This window comes from Cyrtonyx montezumae, unplaced genomic scaffold, assembly GCF_038088225.1.
Source record: "Cyrtonyx montezumae isolate F1298 unplaced genomic scaffold, pur_monq_1.0 scaffold_0, whole genome shotgun sequence".
Taxonomy (NCBI): Eukaryota; Metazoa; Chordata; class Aves; order Galliformes; family Odontophoridae; genus Cyrtonyx; species Cyrtonyx montezumae.
Genome location: NW_027071824.1, coordinates 42,798,032 through 42,820,720, shown reverse-complemented (window position 1 = coordinate 42,820,720; position 22,689 = coordinate 42,798,032). Strand labels below are relative to the sequence as shown.

Genomic DNA, 22,689 nt, shown 5'->3' with positions numbered 1-22,689 from the left:
ATTTTTAATGAATTTGTATGCGCTACATCCTTTAATATCAAACACCGTCCTTAAACGGAACCAAACCCCAATACCTTGGCATGATGTAAATCCACTCCATACATTGAGAGCCTCTTAGCATTTTCTAGGAACTGGGAATCCGCCTGTGCTTGAGTCAGGCCCCTGAAACCATTGAACAAACTTTGAGTTCACTGACAAAAGTACCGACAATCAAAACGAAGTGGAACAGAAAAACATGAGTTTAAAGGGTATCAGTAGCACATATGCCCTAAGGGGAAACAGTTCCTTCAAAGCATATTATATTCTTTTAATGCTTCTTTTTTATTCACTGTTTCAACATTTTTAGATCTACATTTCCTATTAAACTAATTCATAGACTTTGACAGAAGTGTTTTTCCAGAATATTATTTTCTAATATCTTATTGAAATTAAGATTTTTCAAACACTTGGAATTAGGAGGCTCCAGTTATGTAGCAAAAGACTTCCAGAGCAACAGTAAACTTCAGTTTAACAGTTTTTTTACAGAAGCTTTTTAAGAGAAATGACATGAGCACAATAAAGCATGACTTAATTTTGTCCCACTATATCTGATAGACCTGTGTGTTTTGTGTAGCTCAGCTACTTTCTCCTCCATTTCTTGAGTTTGATTGGGTGCAAATTGAAATTCACTGACGTAGTCACTACGATGCTCCTCTGGGTCATGATCACCCACTTCAGCCTGCAGGGTATATGAACCGAGGAGGGCATGAGTCACAAAAGAACATGGCAGTCGACCAGAGACAATATCTTGGCGAAGCTGAAGGCACAAGAAATATCTGCAAGACAAGGGATAGGAGGAAAAAAAACCCACCAAAAATAGACAAAAGTTACCAATTCAAGTTCATATGAGATACTGCAGAATTTCTCCAGATACATGTGATCATAGTAGCACATTTTAAAGCAAGTACATCAGTCATTTGTTACACCTTGTTTTATTTGAAGATATTACCTTATAGTAAATTGAAACTCAATTTTAAAGACTCAGTAGCACTTTCTTAGGTAATCTGAAAAGCAGGAAAAACTTCTGATTTTCAATGTATAAATGAGTGAAAAAAGTATTTCTAGTAACAAAAGTAGACTTTGGAATGCCTTCATTTCACATTCTTGACTACAAATATCTGAGGTTTTCAAATAAAACCCATGGATTTCTTGTTTATTTCCTACTGAATACCCCTTCAGCTTAAAAACTGTAACCTTTATATACCTTTTGGTTCACTAGCTAATCAAAACTGTGTAATGCAAAGTAGAAATCTAATTTAATATTGAACTCATAATTGTCTCCCTTAAACCACACATGGATTAGAAATTAATTTCAGGGACTGCAGACAGTCTTTTAACAGATATAGCAAGCTAACAATCAGCACATATGGTACTCTAGCACAGATATTTAACTAAAAAAAAATTTTTACAAGTAAATCCCAAATTTTAAGGAATTTAGCTTTAAGCTATCATTAAAAGGCTTTTATCAACTGAACGTGCAATTAAAGGCCGAGTGGCTTACTGAAAAGTTTCAAAGTAAACACAGACAGTTAAGACATACTGCATACTAAGGGTCTTCAGTTACTTGTAGTAACTTAAACTACAGATTTGTATAGCTATCTTATTTTGTGCAGAAAAGCAACCAAATGAAGTGTGTAATCATATCTCACCTCAGCAGAATTAACTAATTAAAAGTAATAGCTTATATTTTTTCAGGAGTTAGGAAAAATGAGTAGATTGAGCAAACTATCTACTGGTTGTGTTTGCCTTACAATGCAGTATTTTAGGTGCATAGAAAGCACTGAGAAGGCAGTAGATGCTACATAAGAACTAAAGAAAATAATTATTTCCTTTTTTTAAATTGTTTTATTTAGTGCACACATGTAAAACTAGGTTATATTGTTCAAAGTGTAAATTACAACACAACCATACTCTCATTAATTCTCTAATAAAGCAGTAGCCCAAAAATAAACCACAGGTTTCCTTCAAACATGATCATTTTTGTTTACCTCTCCCTCCTGCTTTCCTCACAGATCATATCCCCCCCACTTATCATTACCTTCTTATTTTCAGAACAAACATTGGCTTCTCACTCTTAGCAGAAATTTCTAAAGGAGTATTTCTTAATATCTCTAAATTCTCTTATGCCAAGGGACTCGTTTGTGTCAACATTCGAAAGAGTAGTTGACATAAGAACAACTTTAGCACTCTATAGTAAAAGTCAAATCTGCTGTGGCATCCAGAAACCAAAGAAGTCAAATTTGATCAAATAACATTATTTTTTAAATTTTAAATTATGAACCAAGCATACCTAGTGATGTCTTCAGACAATTGTGAAGGATCAGGAGGATAAAACTTCACATTGAAAGTGAACAGCCAAGGTAAATCTAGACACAAGAAATGAACGTTAATCTCAAATACTGACAAGTCAAGCAAAGAAAGAACCTTACTGAAAAAAAATAAAGTAGGCAGTTAAGTACTTGGAAGTACTTACCCCTGTTTTTATATGACTAAGAACCATAGTTTATTTTCATTATCAGGTAACTCACAGACATACAGTGAGATATTAATATATTGAAAAATGTTTTTTAAATAATGTTCTATAACAAGTTATATAAATAGCACAAGTATTTAATTTGAAACCGACCATAATATCTTACCATTTTTGAGGTATTCTGCTCAAGCACATACAACTATTTACACTAAGCCTGCATTTATTACCAACACTTCCAGGGCTAACAATCTCTCTGTTTAAATTGATCGTACTTGGAATGACTGTACCATTATTATGTGAGCTGTCAAAATTAGGTCTGTGTTGCACACAACAGAAAGAAAAAATAAACTGTTACTGAATGCACAGAAGACAAAACATTAGCCATTTCTCCATTAAAATGATCTAGGTTTTCTCAGACAAGAATACTTTTAGCAACTACAATATCAATTGTGTTTAAATCTTCAATTCACATGTCGAAATTATCAGCACCATTTTCATCTTATATGCCAAAGCACACTTAAATCTAGGTGAATATTTTGACAAAGCATAAAATCTGCCTTTAATCATAACTCCAGTTTTAATAATGTGAGGCACTCAAGTAATGAAAATCCATTATCAGAATGTCACGTTCCTGTAAATGTCTGTGCAAGATGAATATGCCCATTGAAAAATACTAATGACTTAACAAAATACTGAACTTTCCAATTTCAAACAAATTTTATTTGGCACAGCACAGAGATGCATACATAAAAGGAAGTACTAAAATAGAAAGCCAGAGAAAGAATTTAATAGCTTGTTCTTGCATACTGTTTCAAAGCAGCAAAGCTTTATCATAACTTGCCAGACATAAAAGAGTAAAACTACAATGTAATTTGCCAAAAATGATGATGAAAGATAAAAAAAATATAAATAAAATTAATGGACTACTTGTCTCTCTCACTCCTTTTCTCCTAAAAGGAATAATATTTTTGGTGAAAGATTCAAAACTAACTTTAAAAAGGAAAAAAGGCAATCGTTTTATAAAGCTGGTCAAAAAAGAATTTTGAACCTTAAGTAAGATTTTTAAAAGCTGCAGCATACACATAAATAAATGCATTAAAAGATACCTGTTATGACAAAATAAATTACCAAAATGCTATTTCCAACATTATACCATGGATGCTGACATTTTTTGTTTGAGGTTGTTTTCCTACAAACAAAAAACCCACTATTTTAAAATTTTATAGCTGTTAAAGTGAAAAGGTACTTTGTTTTAAAAACTCAACACCTCAAAGCTTAAATGAGAACTTTGTTTTCAAGCAGGCTGCTAACTCACTATTTCCTTTAGAAAGCTTGGCAATCTAATGCATCTTAAGGTAATTTTTTGTTAGGAGAATAACAGCTTAGCTTACAAACCAAGACACATCTTCTTAAATGATAAAGTATAATTTGTGTGATGGACACATGACATTGAATTGGGTAAAATATCCCTCACTGCATTAATTACTGAAATCTAGTGCAAGACAGAATTAAGACAAAAATACCATAAGAAAACTTCTAATAACTTGTAAGATGAATAGAATGAAATCTGAAATAAATGATATAATGGAAGTGGACGAATCTATCCTTCAGGAATTTAGCCTCCTTTAATGCTAACATGAAGTAAACCAAATTGATGTCAAGAAACAGCGGGGCCTATAATACTTACGCTAACAGTAGTTAGAAATTGGAATGATAATGGAGGTTACAAGGGAGAGGTTGCACTTCCACACAGATGCTAACCAGACAGTCCTTTCCTGGAAAGGAGCAACTTTTCCTAGCATGAACAAATTTTTTCTGGTCTATGATTACAGTTAAACTAGTCACATGTGAATTCCTGCTTAACCTATTCCTCTTTACGGTCAGTATTTTTACTTTTATCTTTCAGAAAGTTCAGTAACTAGGAGTCTAGACATTGCTGAGGGGGAGGGGAGGAGGAAGTGGGGAAAAAAAAACTTCTAAAAGCTAAAAAGAGCACAAATCCTCTTAATCTACAGACTACGTGAAAAATTCCATGTCTGCTCATGCTAATTCCCATAACTAGTTCATAGGAAAAAAATGTAGTTGATGTTCTATGAAATACTTTCTGGACAGTTGATAACCTTGAATGCTGAAAACACATTTATCCTCAAAATATCAAGTACATCAAGTACAGTACAACATGCACATCCTATATTTCTAGTTCTCAATACAGCATACTGTTTATAGTCACTTCACAGAGGCACACAAACATAACTGCCTTCACATAATAATGCATGCTATTAGTGGCCTATGAATTGATGACCAAGATAAAAATAAACAGCATTTAAAATGATATTTAGTTATTTGTCTTTGACAAAACTCTGTCTTAATGTGGAATAATATAAACTATAGAAACATCAAAAGTTTTCCTAGACAGTCTGATAACTCAAAAATACTTCCATGGCAACTTTACCCACATTATTAGAGAAAAAGGAATGCAATATAACTAAGCAGCTAACAACATACAATTAATATGATTCATCTCGTTCAAACTTCTAAATCTGTGAGTTTTTATTCCAGCAAAACACATTTTATAGCTTTTATTCATAGAACCATAAAGGTTGGAAAGTACCTCTACGATCATCTAGTTCAGCTACCAACCCAACACCACCATGGCCACTAATCCACATCCCTCAGTGCCACACACACGTGGTTCTTGAACACCTCCAGGGATGGTGACTCCCCCATCTCTCAGGGCAGCCTGTGCCAACACTCACCAGTATTTCTGAGAAGTTTTTCGTAACATTCATCCCAACCCTTCCCTACTGCAACTAGTACTATAGCTACTTACATGGGAGAAGAGGCCAACCCCCATCTTGCCACGAACTCTTTTCAGGTCATTACGGAGAGATATAAAGTCTCCCCTGAGCCTCCTTCAGACTAAACAATTCATGTTCCCTCAGCTGCTCCCCATAAGACATCTGCTCCATACCCCTTCCTCACCAGCTTTGTTGACCCACTCAGAACCTGTTCCAGAGTCTCAGTGTCCTTGTAGTGAGGAGTACCAACTGAACACAGTACTTGTTAACTTGTCAAGGTGAGGTGCAGTCTCACCACAGTTGAGTACAGGGGAACTATCACCTCCCTGCTCCTACTGGCAACACTACTTCTAATACAGGGCAGGATGCCGTTGGCCTTCTTCACCACTTGGGCACACCACTGGCTCATGTTTAGCTGAGTGTCACCAAACCCCCCCGGTCCATTTCTTCTACACAGTCTTCCAGACACTCTGCCCCAAGACTATAGCATTGCTTGGAGTAGCAGCCAAAGTGCAGGACAGCTTGATCTTCCTGAACTTCATCCCACTGCCCTCAGCCCAGAGATACAGCCTGTCCAGATCCCTCTGAAGGGCACTCCTACCCCCAGTGTTACCATCTGCGTCTCAGGTAATGTTTTTAGCATACTGTATGACTAGGACAGGTACACTGTTCCCAGACAAATAAAAACTGTTCCATAAAATTAAGAAAAGCAATAGTTAAGATCTATAACTAGTCCACATTTGCAAAGTTGCATCAACAAAAACAGAGTGCAGCCAGTCTTATTTTGGACCAAGATCCAGCTTGCAAACTTTGTAAACTGCAAAATCATTTCTATATCTAACAAGAGTAAAGGAGAACTTCCACAGGACAACTCATCCTTTAGCGGAGTTGTTTCTTTCTCTTCACTGCTAGATTCTGGATGTCTGTATTAGCTACAGATTTCTTATGTATACACTTATTTACATAAAAGAATTAGATATAAAGAAAAGAGACCTTAAAGATACAATTGACTGTATTTTTATATAGACACACACAGTCACTTTAAGCATATATATTTTACCTGAGCTTGCTATATGTTTTGTTAGCAATATAATCAGACAGCCAAAGCTGTATTTTAAAAATACTCATCTTTTCCTAAATAAGTTCTAATTTCCTGTAGCAGTTCACATACAAATTGTGCTGCAAAATTCTAAATTTGTGCTACACAATTCTGACAGAATTCTATTTATTAATTTTATCACCATTTGGTCTACTGTGCAATTGAAAGTACTATATTTAATATATTATCAGCATCCCTTCTTATTTTTGATCCTGAGAAGTTGAGATGTTTATTCTTATCTGCAGAATATACCACTGAACCAAGAATGACAAAAGTCTTCCAACTCCATGGTATTCCCAGGGCAACCTTAATTTCTGGTTATACACGTCTCAAGGTCAAGGTCAGTATTGCATCTGGCTATTTTTAAGTTCCCCAACCTGAATGAGTGGATGCCCACTAACAATAAAGATGCTGTGAACAGTCTTTAGCATGAATAAAAAGAAAGATTTAAATTTGTAGCCCAAGATTTGCCACTAGCTACCTTAACTGGTATTACTACATCTGCTCTAATCCACTTCCACAGAATTATTTTCTTCACTCTCTTCAATAATTTAATTGAATCAGTGAACAAGTAAATGAAGTCTACTGTTTTCCCTCCATCAGACAATCATTCCTTTCTAAAAAGGAAACTTTTCTGTCACAGTAGCTTAACTCTTTTGATGCTGGGGAACATGATTTCATTCAACCCTAGACTACTGAAATTTAGTCATATTTATAAGGCACTACTGACTCCCTTTACAGCCAAGTAAGGTTTACCTCTCAGATACCTATTTCAGAATGCAATTGCTCACCTCCTGGAAGTGTCCTTTCATCAGAAAACAACTGCTGTTAAGACACAGTTAAGCAAAATTAGAACAAGTTAATTATATCACAGGCACTGCTGTGAGCTTCTGGAATCTTTATGGTTAAATAAATATTCTCATGACAGAAACAGTAATGTTTAATTTCAATATCAAAAATAGTTAAAATATATGCTAGATGAGGTGAGATGGCACAAAAAACCAACACCAGTGTCTCCTGCCCTCAGAGTTTCTATATCTTAATTAGATAGAGAGCACATGATATGCAATATGAATTTTTTATACTTCATAATAGAACTTTAAAATTTCACAGCAGAAATACTAACTGTGCTGCAGGTTTGTAAGAATTAACTGACAGTGCCTTGGACAACTATTCAACACTACATACAATTTTAACTTCCATTGAGAAAAACATGAATTAAAGCCACAGCAAAAGCAGGACACCAGCTAATGACATTTTCAAAATCTGTATGGAGGGAAAGGTAAGCAGGTCTATAACTCACTTTCACATACTTCAATTACACAAACGAGCAAATAAGTATGTTTCCTTGAACATACAATTTGTACATTCACATCTAAACTCTACTGCTGACAAACAATTGATCTTTAATCACAGTTAATACAACAGTGAAACCAGGTTTATGGTAATGTACAACATCTTGCACAGATTCTCATATTAATTTTTATGTAAGCATGAAACATCGTATCCCGATGACATTCAGGATTTATTTTTTCCAAAGTTGGTGGCTACTGTTTGTCCCTTTGCTACATGCAAGAGCTGAAGTTCTCAATTTTGCAAAAGGCTGAATCCACTTCAGATGTACCACTTTAAGATAGCGACAGAAATGAAATTATCACAACTGAACATAACTGGATTAACTAGAGATTTTACCACAGTGGATATCTTATTATATGAGTTTAAAAAAGAAAAACAAAATCCTGAAGAATTCAGGTTGACTGAAGCCAGAGAAGTTTTTTTTGTCACCTTCATAACTGTAAGAAGACGGCCAGTAACTTGTCGAACAAGTTCATTAGCCATAGCAACATTGCTACAATAGTAATTGCCGAAGTCCAACATAACTGCCCAGTGAAAATACAGCCTTAAAATATGAGAGACCATACAGAAATTCTGTGGACCCTGAAGCTAAGCAACAGACAGTCTGATGCAAACCATGACTTAATGGAGACTACAGGATTCTTGTTTCAACTTCCACAATGAATAGTATACAAGTACTAAACATACGGAGTATTGTTACTTATTACGTGAGAGAAAAGATATTATAAATACTAAGTTAAAATCTGACATGCTGAACTCCACTTTGTCCAGTTTGTATGTTCAGATCAACATATTAGTCTGGATACAATAATCTAGTACACTAGTGTTAAAATTTATCGTAGAATCATTTGAGTAGGAAGGGACCTTTAAAGGTCATCTGGTTCAACTCCCCTGCAATGAACAGGAAAACATACAGCCAGATCAGATTGCTCAGAGCCCCCTCTGGCCTGGCCACGAGTGTCTCCACAGATGGGACATCTACCGGCTCTGTGGGCAATATATTTCTGTACTTTACCACTCTTACAGTAAAAAACTTCTTTATATTCAATCTAAATCTCCTCTCTTTTTAGTTTGGAACTCGAATTTTATTATCATTACCTCCTCATAAAACTAGCATTATCTCCCACTTAGACTTCCTATCAGATATTAACAAAAGGATGTTTCCACTGAATAATAACAATAAAAATTAAAAAGAAATCACATTGGGCTCAAATGTGTAATGAAACAAGAATAAATTCATTAAGAATTCTTCTGTTCTAGCCATTTTTAGTGGTTATTTTAAGACATTTAAAGTCAGGATGAATATTTCCTGAATTTATTGTCTACTATTAAAGTTACATGGCTAGTGAAATACTTGACAGAACTTCATGGGAACAGAGTAGATTAAATTACTCATATAGGGGTTGGAACTAGATTATCTTTAAGGTCTCTTCCAGTCTAAGCCATTCTACAATTTTCTTATTCTGTCTTGAGTATGGTAAATTGACTTCTCACACAGATTCAATCTGAAACATGCTATAGAGAGTACTCAGAAGTTCCACAACTGATACATTAAAAGAGCCAGTGTCAGACTGGTCAGGTTTGAAAAAAAATAAATAAATATATGCTTTCAGTAGGATATATTGATTTTCTTGTAGTTTCATATCCTTCTGTTGAGTCTTTGTAGTCAAAGAGCCCTACAGCAACAAACATGACTATTTTTGTAAGATGACATGCTCTATCTCATAACCCAAACATCACCAATGAAACTTGAATAACATTTACTGTTTTGAGATGCAAAAATATCAACTGATTAGTCAAATAGAAAACAGAAAGAATTGGTTCAGCAGCCAGTATAATGATTAACTTTTGCAGCACAAGTCTGTTTCACTTCTTGGACAGACAGAAACAGAAGCTTTGGTTTCTGTTCTAAGGCTGAATGTGTCATTATCAAATTCTTTTCATGCTCTAAGCTACTTAGGCAACATCCAAACTAGTGAGTTCAGAAAGAATGTTTCTGTGAGCAAACAAATGGTAGCATAACATCCAAACACTTAAGTACTTACTTCGAATTTGTCTCTTAATTTCCTTTGAAGAATCTAGCCAGTTCTGAAAAAATAATAAAATAATCAACAGTATGTCAAATCATTTATCAGCAAGAAGTAGTATTTTCATACAATTTCATACAATGCAATTAAAGTTTATATCATTTCAACATCTGTTCTCTATAAAATTTCCCAGAAAAAACAAAACCTGAAGTTGTAATTTGGTAGCAAGTCTCCCTGCCCTTGCACATAAATGAAACTGTAATGCCATTCCCTTCATTGTTGTCTTATTGCTTTAGACTTTACACTAAGTTGATATTCTTACAATAGAGATGGTCTAGCAAATTACATTTGCCAAATGCAATTTTCTCTCATCATTATTTTATTGACATAAGCAGGCTTCTCAGGAAGCATTACATAATTTCTACATGTCTGTGGTTACATACCTGATAGAGCTATTTAAGACGATGTTTTTCTCTTGATATATAGAGGTTTAAGAAAAATGATGGGAATAATAAAGAGTATACATTTTTAGCTCTGATAACATTCAAAGGTGCTTCAAAAAATAACTCGAGTTTCTGAGTTTCCCCAAAGCAAAGTTCTCTATGAACGTGTATGATGTTAACACTCACACAATGGGAAGGTTCAAAAATAGATGCTTGGCTCTGTTTTAGGCAACACACATCAGTCAACAACAAGCTGCCCAGAGACACTGTGGAGTCTGCTCCTCTGTAAAGCATTTACATTACAGTAGTCCACTGCAGAGAGTAGCAAACTCAAGATCAGACAGGACCCCAGCACCAGCACACACATTTCTAAAGACGCACTTCTGTCAACATTGGTTGCCTAACCTATCCAAGAACCAGGTGTCAGGTACAATATGACTCCAATTTCAGATTGTGGTACCACACTGGAGACTCTAACAACTGATCTGCAACACCTTAGAGTCCTTTTAAACAGACTTTACCACTAAAAAATGTTGGTTTAAAACAGACAAAGCATGCTATATCATCCTTTTATGGGTCTCTACGCTTTAGGAGAATGTAAACTACACTATACTTTTACTGTACTGCAAATCCTTATTGTAGATCTCTGCTGGTAGAGGATGTTGCTTCTGTGAACGTGACCCAAAATACTAAGTTTCTTGTTGTAAATGACCTTGATCCAAGCTAGTTTTGACATTGATGCTGACCATTTAGATTAGACAAATCCGTTTCCAAATAAATGCAAGAAAAACCTCTTTATCACTTCTTAAAGTGAACATAAAATTCGAATATAATTCCATATTTACAAGGTTGTAGGAAGTGCGCAACATCTACATTTCAAAGCAATTACAATTCTTTCAGAGATTCACAGTTCACAATTTTTGTTGTAAAGAAAAGGATATAAAACATTCCTCAAAAAAATCTAGATAATATTCATTATGCTTCAATCAAAAAAACCCACTACCTGTTGGAAGAATCTAAACAAAAAAAGGCTCTGGAATACATGAGAAGTCTTAAAATAATTTTAGCTCAAACTAATTTCAGCTACAATTATCACATTAAGTTCTAAGTTTTGTTAATTCCATTTCCAATCAGCCTTAATCTTCTAATTCTAGATATAACTAAAAAAGTACCATGAACTCTTAAATTTTAGACTAAGTATAGTATAAGTTAAGCAATATAAATATATATATTAAATGGAGTGGCATAATTACAGCAGAAAACAAGTGTGTGAGTATATGCTAGTATAAACACTTCACCTTTCATTATGGAAAAGTGGAAGAAAATACAGAAAAGAATATGCTGAAAAATTAGAATGATAATTTCTTTAAATGAATCATTCAATTCATTTTCTGATTTTCCAAGTCTGAGGTAAGTTTATTGGAAGCAAAACTCATCAACTTTATTTGTTCCATCAAATAAAATCAGATGTTTGCTTTCCATTTATAAGCGTAATTATAGGGTTTTTGTTTTTGCTTCGTTTTGGTTTGCATCTGTGTCTTTTGTTATGGATAAAACAAACACTACTGAAAAAAATCTACCCTGAAATAGACCCCTTAACACAGAATAGGCAGGTTTGTCTTTCAGCACAAAAGACAAAGCAAATGTCCGCTACATTGCTCCAGTAGGCAAATATCTATTTGTTTGTGAATGGTAAGGTTACAGATACGACAAAATAATGAATTGTCAAAGAACAACAAAACGTTCTCTAACAGTACAAAAGTATTTTGTACAAACTCAGAAAAGCAGCATTTCCAGCTGGTGCCAACAACATAAGAGCACAAGCTTTCTAACACTTCTGCAGCCCAATTACAGTGTGAATGGAGCATTCATGAAGTTTTGGGGGTGTAATGTAACAAAATCACTAACTAAAACTTTAGACCAATAAATTTAATGTTTATAAAGCCATGAAAAAAATATTAATAAGTAACTTTACCTAAATAGCTTTAACATGTCCATTAAAACTAACAAAATCAGTATGATTTGAAAACATAACATCTCCCCCAGCTGCACAGAACACCCATAGAGGAAAGTTAATGGGACTCGTCCTCCAATGGTACCCTGATGGTGCATTAGGGAGCAGCTCTAATTCAAAAGAGTGCCTGGCATTGAGTGCCCACACCCCACAGCTGCTGTCTAGTTCAACAGCTGGCTCTTAAATGAGTGGCTGTGATGACTGCACAAGAATGAGAAAAAACACATCATTCAGTATTTAGTACTGACAGGGATGGAGGTCAGCGATTTGTGGCATTTTAATCTCAAGAGGAAATATTCACAACAGGAAAATGCATCAAAACTGGTACTGAGATGGAAAAGTGACTTCAAACTTGATTTTAAGATACAGTGGTGAAAAAGAGAAGGCTAAACTAAGTGAAAGTTCCAAGTCTCTAAGCTTTCTGTGGCAGAACTCATTGGCATCACTAGCCCCACCTATTAAATAAATCAGAACATAAAATGTTATTTTTTAGTTTGAGAAGAATGAAAGGATGCTGAGGTGTGAAAACCCTAAGACCCTTCAAAAACAAAAGCAAGTGTGCCTATCTTACTGATGCCATTCCGTGAGGCTGTAACATTTCAAATTTACAAGCATTAAAGAAATATTAATTGGATGGGGGGTGGGGGGAAATGATAAATCTCTCAGCAGACAACTAGGAATTGTGACTTACGACACTGCAGTGGCTGTATTTCACATTGTCAGGATGTATTTGTACCATAGGTGGGGCAAGAACTTGCAAAAATTTGTGTTGGACAAATGTGACAGCTCTTGAGTTTATAATTTGAATGACAGTAACAGTGAAAATAAAAAACCTATACAACTGAGATTTTTTCCACCTCATCACCTCATGAAGTCGTGTTGTATAGTAGCCAGATCTAAAAAACTGTCACAGAATTTCAATAAGTCTCTTACTGCTATTTGTATTTTCAGATAGTGATCACAGGACAGAAAGCAAAATCAGACTATCAGTTCTTTTAGAAGTGTCAGAAAAAACAAAACACTAATGAGGAATACAATTTTGCACGTATATCAAAAATCTGTGATATATATGCCAATTGTACAAGAAAAGAGCTGTTCTAATAGCTGTGGAAACCAAATTAAAATTAAAAGGCTCAAAAATCATCAACAATGGAGAAGGACCATCCCTTTTAACAAACATCAAATGCTGTACATTCAAAGAAAAACAACAAAACAAAATGGTAAATCTAGGTAAAATACCTCCATTTGCCTACCAAAACCAAAATGTTCTTTCCTTTTTCCTTCTCAGATTTGAAAGACATCTGAGTGAGTTAATCCAAGAAATATAATAGTTTAACTCTGCTCATCAATCTTTATTTGAAAACTCAGTGACTAATGCAGACCTAGACATAATCTCTGTGTTTCTCTGGAACTCAGTTCAGACAAATAACTTTTAATCACTCACAGTGTGTGATAAACATCACGTGGTAACTACACTATAGGCAGATATCAGTGATAACTGCATATATACATATACAAGATAATCTCTTATATAGAGAAAAACAGACAGGCTCTTTTTAAGGTATGGCACTGGGTACCTCCATTTACATGAATGAGGAATACCAAGAAGTTAGTTCAAGTAGAAGCACACTGGGAAAGAACAGACATATACTGCACCAATCCAAGCTTTCCTGCTCTGTTTTTAAAAGCTGAAGGCTCTCTATTCCTAATTCTCTATTCCTCACCTCCTAAGATCCACCAAAATGGGCTCTTTCCTAAGATAATTCAAGGACCCCAAGTCTACTTTTAGACATTTACTCTCTTGCAGTGATACTGGATGATCCAGTGATACACTGTATTTCACTGGGCATATACATCCATATATTTCCAAGAATACTCAGTAACACAAATAAAGGGACTGTAATTGATAACAACAAAAAATAAATGAGATTATGATATTACTTGGAGGATCAAACAGGGTTCTCTTTGTTGTTACACTGACAGAACTCCCATTTCTATAAAGGGTTTAAAAACTGGTAACAAAGTATATAATAACCAAGAAAAAATATATTTTATACACAGAAATCATTAACAAAGAGGAATTGAGGGTTTTATTCAATGCTTCACAGAAAGCCTCCAAAGCAAGCATATCCAGAAAATCACTATATTTTTGAATAGAAGTTGTCAAAGTCAGATTTAATCAGATCACTAAATTAGATTCCATTTCAAACACAAGAATCAAATGAGAAATAACACAAAGCAATAAAAACCAAAAAGCAAAAACAGCTTCACTAAATGTAATTAATACTCATGTAAAGACACTTCCTGCCACAAAAATAGAGATTAAGATTAAAAGAATTCCATGTTTTTTCCATTTCAATTTGCAATTATTAGTCTGTTCTTCACAACAGAAAAGATGACCACAGGTATATTCTAGTTGGTGGACAGTTACAGCAGGTCCATTACTAACCACATTCAACTGCTGAAAAAAGCTAAACTGGCTCTCAGTGATTAGTGGAATGAATGTCAACAGCTGATCTAAGACATTTCTCAACTCATCAATCTAAATCTGCTCACAAAAAACAAGTGTAAAGAGATGAAAGACAACACGTTTCCAAAAGGAACTTGAGAACCTATTTGAACATACTGATATCAAAGTACCTCTTCGTTACTGAAACTATCATCCAATATAAGTGATGGACTAACTCTAGTCTCATCTTTTTAAGTGAAAATTTTTAATGTTATAATTGGGCCCTTGCGAGGTCCTGTCTGGAGTACTGCATCCAGACCTGGGGACTCCAGCACAAGAAAGAAGTGTAGCTGTTGGGAGTGGGTCCAGATGAAGGCCACAAAGATGCTCACAGGGCTGGAGAACCTCTTAAATGAAGAAAAATTGAGAGAAAGGCTTGTTTAGCCTGGAGTGAAGGCTCCAGAGAGACAACATCACAGCCTTCCAGTAATTAAAGGGAACTTAAAAAAAAGGAGACTGACTTTTTACTTGAGCAAGCAATGATAGGGCAAGGGGAATGGTTTTAAGCTGAAAGAGGAGAGATTTAGATAAGACACTATAAGGAACTTCTACTCAGAGGGTGGGGAGGCACTGGAACAGGTTGCCCATAGAAGCTGTGGATGCCCCATCCCAGGAGGCATTCAAGGCCAGGTTGGATGGGAAATTCTTGGAAAGGAAGGCAGAAGATCAGTTTGCTTTTATTATTTTATCATCTACAGATCTGTTCGTGTGTCAGTATTTTTAAAAGGGAACAAATGAAAGTTTTCAAAACTTTGAGAAATTTGTCAGCCGGTTAAGGCAAAAGCAGTTTTCCTATTTTCACTGGCAAGGATGGCAAAATATTTATCATAACAAAATAAAAGGATTAGTTTTCCAGGAAATGTAAATATCTACCTCTCTGAAGTAATAAATAAAAACTTCGTTAACGTACACAGTAGTATCTTGTACTTGGCATAATTTTACAAGTGGACTAGAATTGACAGTTTATAAAAGGTTTGCTCAAATATCTGTATAAGTATATATTTAATACAATATTCCCTTACCAAACTTCTGGAGTCAGTAACAATGTCGAAGAAAAGCAAAACTTGAGTACACACTTACCTTCTGATCTGAATTCTCATAAAACAAGAGCCCAAAATAGTCCTTTTCCAGTAAATTGAGATATTCACACACTTTGTCAAACAGAATTTGTCCTTTTGCTCTTTTCTGGAAAGATAAACAGTAAAAAGTACTATTAGCAAATGCTTAATCTTATGAACACTGATAAAACAGGTTGAATAAGGAGACAGAATTAATCAGGAAAACTTAAAAGTATCAATAAAATGGTTTATAAAGCTGTAAGCTTTCTTATGATAAACTCTTTATCAAATTTTCAAAACTTTACATACCACTGTCAAAATTTCCATCCTTTTCCAACTCATTGGCAAAGCTAACTTGCAAGTACAGTGAATATTCAGTACCACTTCTTACTTTTAATTAAGAAATTCACTCCTTTAGTTGTTGCTCAGTTGTTCTTAAGTTAGTTTTTCTCAATTCTTATTTTTAAAATAAGCAAAGCCTTCACGTGAGCCCAACTTTTTCTACCTTAGTATCTTTTATCAATAAGCTTTTCAGTGTGTTAATTTTTATTAATTGCTGCATTTCTAATATTTTTCTATACATCTCAGTGACTTTTATGAATCACATAGCTCACAAGAGAACATGCAACGCTTTTAAACTGAAAAGGTGAAGATTAGATATCACGAGGAAGTTCTGTAGTACGAAGGTGGTGAGGCACTGGAATATGTTGTCAAGAGAAACTGTGGATCCCATCCCTGAGAGTATTCAAGGACAGGCTAGGTTGGAATTCAAGCAGCCTGATCCAGTGAGTGACAACCCTGCCTGTGGCAGGAGAGGTGGAACAGGATGGCCTTTAAGGTCCCTTCCAACCCAAGCCATTCTGTGGTTCTATAAAAGCCAAAATCCAATCATCTTCAAGAAAGAAAAAACAAACAAACAAAAAATGGAGTACACCAATAAAAGTAGGTAGGTGATCAAGCTGGTAGAAACACCATACAAGAACAAGCAATGAACAACTAACATGTCTCAACACTGTAGAGATTTTGAGGGGCAGAAAATAAATGAAGAGGGCTGCCTCTTCATTCGTCTAACTCAGTGCCCCAAAAATCCAATGAACACTCAAAAACAAGTCTTCAAGAAGTTTATTCTCCAAAAAAATAAATAAATCTGTGGAATTAAAAATAAAAAGAATCACACTTTCATTTTATGCTAATTTCAATATTGCAGTCTGGTATTTCATAAAAGTAATGAAAAATGTAATTTTACCATACTCATAAAATATCAACTTTTTGCAGCTCTGAAGAATTACAGCCTAGTACCCAGTCCTGAAGTTTGATCTGTTATTTCCACACTAGAAAATGGGAATGTAAACAAGGTCACCCTGTGTCTTCCTATTGCTGGCAGTGACAGGCCTATGTACTGTTTCTCTGTGCCAGATTCTGGAGGAAAAAAATTGTTGTACTAGAGATAGCAGCTGACAAGAGGGAAAATATTTTAGATCATTTGGCTTACAATACACAATCAGGGGTGGGGAAGATCAGAATTTCTTTCCACAGTTAAAATACAGCCTGCTGGTGGAACATTTGAACACGAATGGCATGCAGTTTCGCCTTTTGAACCTACATGACTGTTCAGCTATTTGTGGCATTTACCAGTGAGGCCACAACATGGCATTTTCAGAGGCCTGGCAGCTGAAAGGAATTTCTGCATTTGCTTATCCTACAGATTTCAGTAGATGCCATACACTAGTACAATTCCAAAGAAATGCCGTTAACTGCCTCTGTGTAGGCCCTGGTGACACTGAAGCGATTGTGTCCGCAGACAGTGACAGAGAGCTCACAATGCTCCTCAAGTGTGCCTCTCACTGTAGCTCCACTGCGCTGCACTAAATGCTAAGGCTGGGAGGGCAGAGAAGACGGTATGCGCAGAGCAAATAGAGAAGGCGCTGTTGTTTTATTCCCCAAGAATCCAAACCTCTACTTAATTAAAGACTGCAGTGTTCAGCAGATGTTACAGTCTTGAAGATCAGAAATTTTCCAAAAGATACAATTCTAAAACAAGCACCATTTGTAACTGAAGCAATACAAAGCATTGGTGGAACTTAGAAGCCCAAGTCACTTTGGAAAAAAGAGAGTTTGGAACCTTAAGGCTGCCTGGTACTTTCACAGATTTTACTCTGAAAATAACTACTTCCCCCAGCAATCTGAAGTTGCCACTTCTCCCTACAGACTCCCCTTCAGCTTAGTAACAGTCAGAGCAGCAGGCTGACCCCAGCTGGCCACCAGGTACCCCCAGGCTGCTGTCATGTTCCCCCTTTTCAGCAAGATGGGAGGGCTGGAGACAAGGAAACCAGCCCTGGAAGCTTGTGCTGGTGACTGATCTCACAAGGATCATCTCTGGTTTCAAGATAGCTTAACACTTAAATGTTACATTGGATCTGGAGCAAAGTTTTCAAAACATTTGAAATTATTTTATTCTTATTTTTCTTTTCCTAAATAAAAGATGTTCTTACTTAAGGCAGACCACTTAGGTCTACTCAAATGCTACACTACACATTTCAGCAGTTAAAAAAACAAAGACTTGCAAATAAACCCCAACCACAATTAAACATCTATTCCATATCAAGTTCAATCATACTTCAATCACGGTTAAAACATTATCTTAACTGTACATTAAGGCAACACAGATTTATTTTATGCAAGCAAACTAAGTAACCATAGAACCCTCACGTCAACTCCAATACGTGTCAGTTGTTCATACGTGCATGAAATGCGGTCAGTGCTGGCATCCTTTAAATGCGTTTTGTTGTAAATATTTAATTAGACCACTGGCTGAATGCGGTAAACAAACACAGCATGATCTTCATTTGCTTCTAACTAGCAGTCATTACACAGTTAGTTTGTCGTTTCTTTTTTTTAAACTGGTATCCTGTACTAAAACCCAGATTACATTTACAGAAGAAAATCTGAATAAGACTTTCCCAAATCTATTGAACAAGTTTCCTTGCAATTACCTAAGGTATCACAGAAAAAAGGGGGAAAAAAAAAACTTTTTTCCTCTATTTTCACTTCATTTAAGCAATAAGAACATGCACATCACCCTAAGAGGCTGAGAACTTGCACCTGCTCCCAACGATGACAATTATCAGGAAATGAATTGGTCAAAATGAGATAATTGGCATTACACTAAAAAATAAAAATAACTGTTTCCTAGATCATGTTGTTTCCTAATTTCAAGCATTACAGCAGTCCTCTCACTCAAGCTAAAATTAAACTGCTGTTGCATCTCACAAATATTACACTATTAATCACGAATTTATGATGCTGTGACCATGAATGCATTCCTGTCATTTCAAAGAAGTACAACAGTTCTGTGACTCCTAACAAACTCTGACATCGTTCATCCTCACACATTTTCACAAATCTCTGTCCCAAGCTGCTATTGCTATGAGTGAACTTAACTCACACAAAAGGAATTAATAAAAGGAAACTGAACGTTACTAGCAGTTCACTACCTATGGAAGTTCTTTTAAGTCACGCTCCTCCAAACTAGTCCAACAACAGCTTCTTCCTCTCCCCTCCTTTGCACTCATTTACACTCTTCTATGAACAATCTGAGGATACATGGCTGTTATCTTTAAGAGCTATGATAATTCTAAGGTTAAAATAACATAACAAGTTGCTCATGTTCTCCATGTACACACAACTCATTTTCAATAATGTATTATTTCCACACAATACCTTCATATATTTCCCAAGTTTCCTAGAGTAGCTCTGAATATTGTTACTTTCAAGTCACAGGACAGAAAACTAATCTACTGTGTTAACTGGAATCTGTGGGCATAATTTTATCCATTTTAAACTAAAAGTTAAAGGACTTCTTTATAACCTTTCAATGGAGGTTAATGCCTCTACTTAGGTTTTTCCTCATGAAATTTTCCTAGTTCCACATTCAAAAAAATCAAAACATATTTGGGGAGTGCCTGATATCCATGTTTTTAACACAAGAACACTAATGCTGCTTCAAGTTCTTAATTTCTCAGATCAGACAGAGATGCTGATGCTGGAATTTTGAATTTTTGTAAAATCAAAGACCACAAAACACCACAGTAAGAGTATCAAATTAAAATGATTGGAGGAATAGATTTTATTTGGTACAAGGCTTATCTTCCTGGAGGACAGTGAGTACTGTAAGCATTGTTTATACACTGGTGTTCAGGCAAGTGAATTTCTAGAAGCTATGCTAAAGAAACAGGCAACAAACCAAGTCCTTCCAATCTGCATCTATGAAAGCAAACTAATAAAGTACGAAGATAGATGAAGAAAAAATAATGAAGGAAAGCATCATCAAAGAAGCTGAACTAGCTGCTTGTTCTTGATAAAAAGAACTATGGATTCAGCTAAGGTCGAATTGGTAAGTTGATACCAGTCAGAAGATCTAGCAAGACGAAATAAGCTCTAAGGGCAAAAGAACAAAGGTGATAAATTAATTTACAAAGCAACCATCAAAAAAGAAATATTTGAGAGATACTTCATGTTAGAAACCAAACAACTTTCACGACAGGCATGCCCTGGGCAACAAGACAGACATGTGAAAACAAGCCAAAAAAGAAGAAATAATTCTGTAGTAAAACATCAGGCAGCTGCAAATAAATAAATAAATAAAAACATGCCGATTTACTGTAAGTGAACTTTTTTCTTTCCGTAAGCAATTTCAAATATAAGCTTTGAGGACATAAAGCTTTCTACAAAGAAAGAATTTCCCATCTGGCATCCTTACCAGGAGCTTTGTTTTAAATTGCACTGGTACAACACATGTCCACGTACAAGAACTTTCATACCTAATGTTAAAGCACAATAACAGAGTTTTATGTTGCATTATCAATACAAGTGATGCTTTCCCATCTAACTTGAGCTGGTTTAGATAACTGAATAGTAACTGACTTACTACTGCCAATGGACAGTGAATACCTAGTAAGCAAGTTCCACATTTCTCTTTACTGTATGAAAAGGGTCAACAAGTCTGCTTAGCAGCTACTACATAGTGATGATAGTGCAGTACAAATCAGGCCTACAGTACTACTGAATCCATCAAGTGAGATCAACCATGCAAACAGACCCAGAACAAAAGCAAGGTAGAGGAACTGAAAATGGACAGCAAGACATTCCAGAGCATAATACACCACAGTAAGCCAAATACCAACTTTGAAACCTCCTCTGAAGAAAGTTAACTAAATTAACTCAGCAACACCTTGCCTAACACTCACCCAACTATCACAAAGATTTGTTCAGACTCAAATAAATACTCAGAAATAAATAACTCAGGAAATACTACTTTTCCCGAAGAGTGGTCAGACACTGGAATTGGCTGCCCAGGGTGGTGGTGGAATCATGACCTGGAGGTATTCAAGAAATGCTTAGACACTGTATTGAGGGACATGGCCTAGTGAGAATTATTGGTGATAGGTGGATAGTTGGACTGGATGATCTTGTAGGTCTTTTCTAACCTTAGCAATTCTATGATTCTACAATCTAACGCTTCTTCACTAATCTAAGTGAAAAAGTAAGGAACAAGCTAGAAAAGCTGAAAAACCTTCCATCAGACTTAGTCACGAAGTATGACTTATGAAGTGCAGGCTTACTGATGAAATTTTGTGAGTAAAAATATTGTTTGAACTCTGGGAACACGTTTGTAATGGTTGCTGACTAATTTGGTAGCAGCGATTTCCATAAAGAAATTTGAGCATGAACTCAGCAGCAAACTTCCACTCCTTTCGGAAGAAAACAATGAACACACACACGCCCTGCACTGAAAGTTTAACACTTTAAAGCCAGCAAACATGTTCTTTAAGCCACAACATAAGGAAATTCTTCAAGAACTTGATTCTAGGGAAGAACTACTTTGACTAGTACAGAAGGCACACGTTACTATAAATTCTACTGAGGAATTTGTCCTTTAGAAGTATCAGGAGTGCATTTACTATTCTGCTAATCATTCTATCCACTGTCCTTACGTAACCTTGAAGGAGGAAGCAGGAGATGAGCGCAACAATTTGCTCCAGAGAAGATAAAGATAGCAGATAGCAAGAGACTCTTCCATTAAAATTTGTCATTCCCCCTGTGCAAGTTTTGTTTCTCATATATATAGGAGCTTTTTTCCTGTTAATTCTTAATGCATGTAATGCTGCTTATAGATCACGCATACATATCTGGAGATTCAAACATGGTCACTGCTGATACTTCAACAATTATGAGAAACTAAAAAGCATCTGCTCAACTCTAAAATAAGGTCAGAATTTAAAAAAAACAAGCTGGCATATTTAGAAAATCAAGTATGAGCATATGATAATAATCAACATGAGTATCAATGGCATCCTTTCCTTTACCATATAAAGTAAAGAAAGGTAAAGAGCACTGTCATGTTATCAAACAGAACCACCAAAGCACACATGCAAGCTATCTATAGCTAGTTAAGGCAAGGCAACAATAAAACAGTAATAGAATGAAGAAAATTTGACCAGATTCTGGCACTGCAGACCAAAATGAGTACTCAGTGGAAAGAAACAAAAGAGAAAAAGTGACTGATTTGAGGAATTCTAGATATTCAGTGTAGAATGAAGGACAGTAAAAATGATACACAGACCAAAAAGAAAATAAATAGATGAAGCATCTGCAATCTAGTCATTCACTGAGGGGAAAAAAATAATCTTTTGAATTCATACCCTCTGAACCTAGTCATAGTTATCCATTTTTATATCTAAAAATATAAAGTCTGTTAAATTCCAAAGTATACATTTCAAATTATCTCACTGACAGAAGATTTGGAATGCAACTTTATTCTTCCTTTCATATAATTTTTTGTGTTTCACAGTTAAACTTTGATCTAAAATATTA

General features: G+C 35.4%; 1 protein-coding gene across 9 annotated transcripts in view; it reads right to left on the bottom strand.

The window, feature by feature from the left end:
* The window catches only part of EPB41L2 (erythrocyte membrane protein band 4.1 like 2), a 94,689-nt gene that overhangs the window by 26,751 nt on the left and 45,249 nt on the right, over window positions 1–22,689 (bottom strand). For all 9 annotated transcript variants that reach the window (XM_065733999.1, XM_065733932.1, XM_065733950.1 and 6 more), the window contains 5 exons: window positions 15,839–15,943; window positions 9,811–9,853; window positions 2,330–2,405; window positions 597–815; window positions 75–162 (listed from right to left, as the gene is read on the bottom strand). In XM_065733999.1, coding sequence (XP_065590071.1) covers window positions 75–162; window positions 597–815; window positions 2,330–2,405; window positions 9,811–9,853; window positions 15,839–15,943 — 531 coding nt within the window. The remainder of the gene's footprint in view (window positions 1–74; window positions 163–596; window positions 816–2,329; window positions 2,406–9,810; window positions 9,854–15,838; window positions 15,944–22,689) is intronic.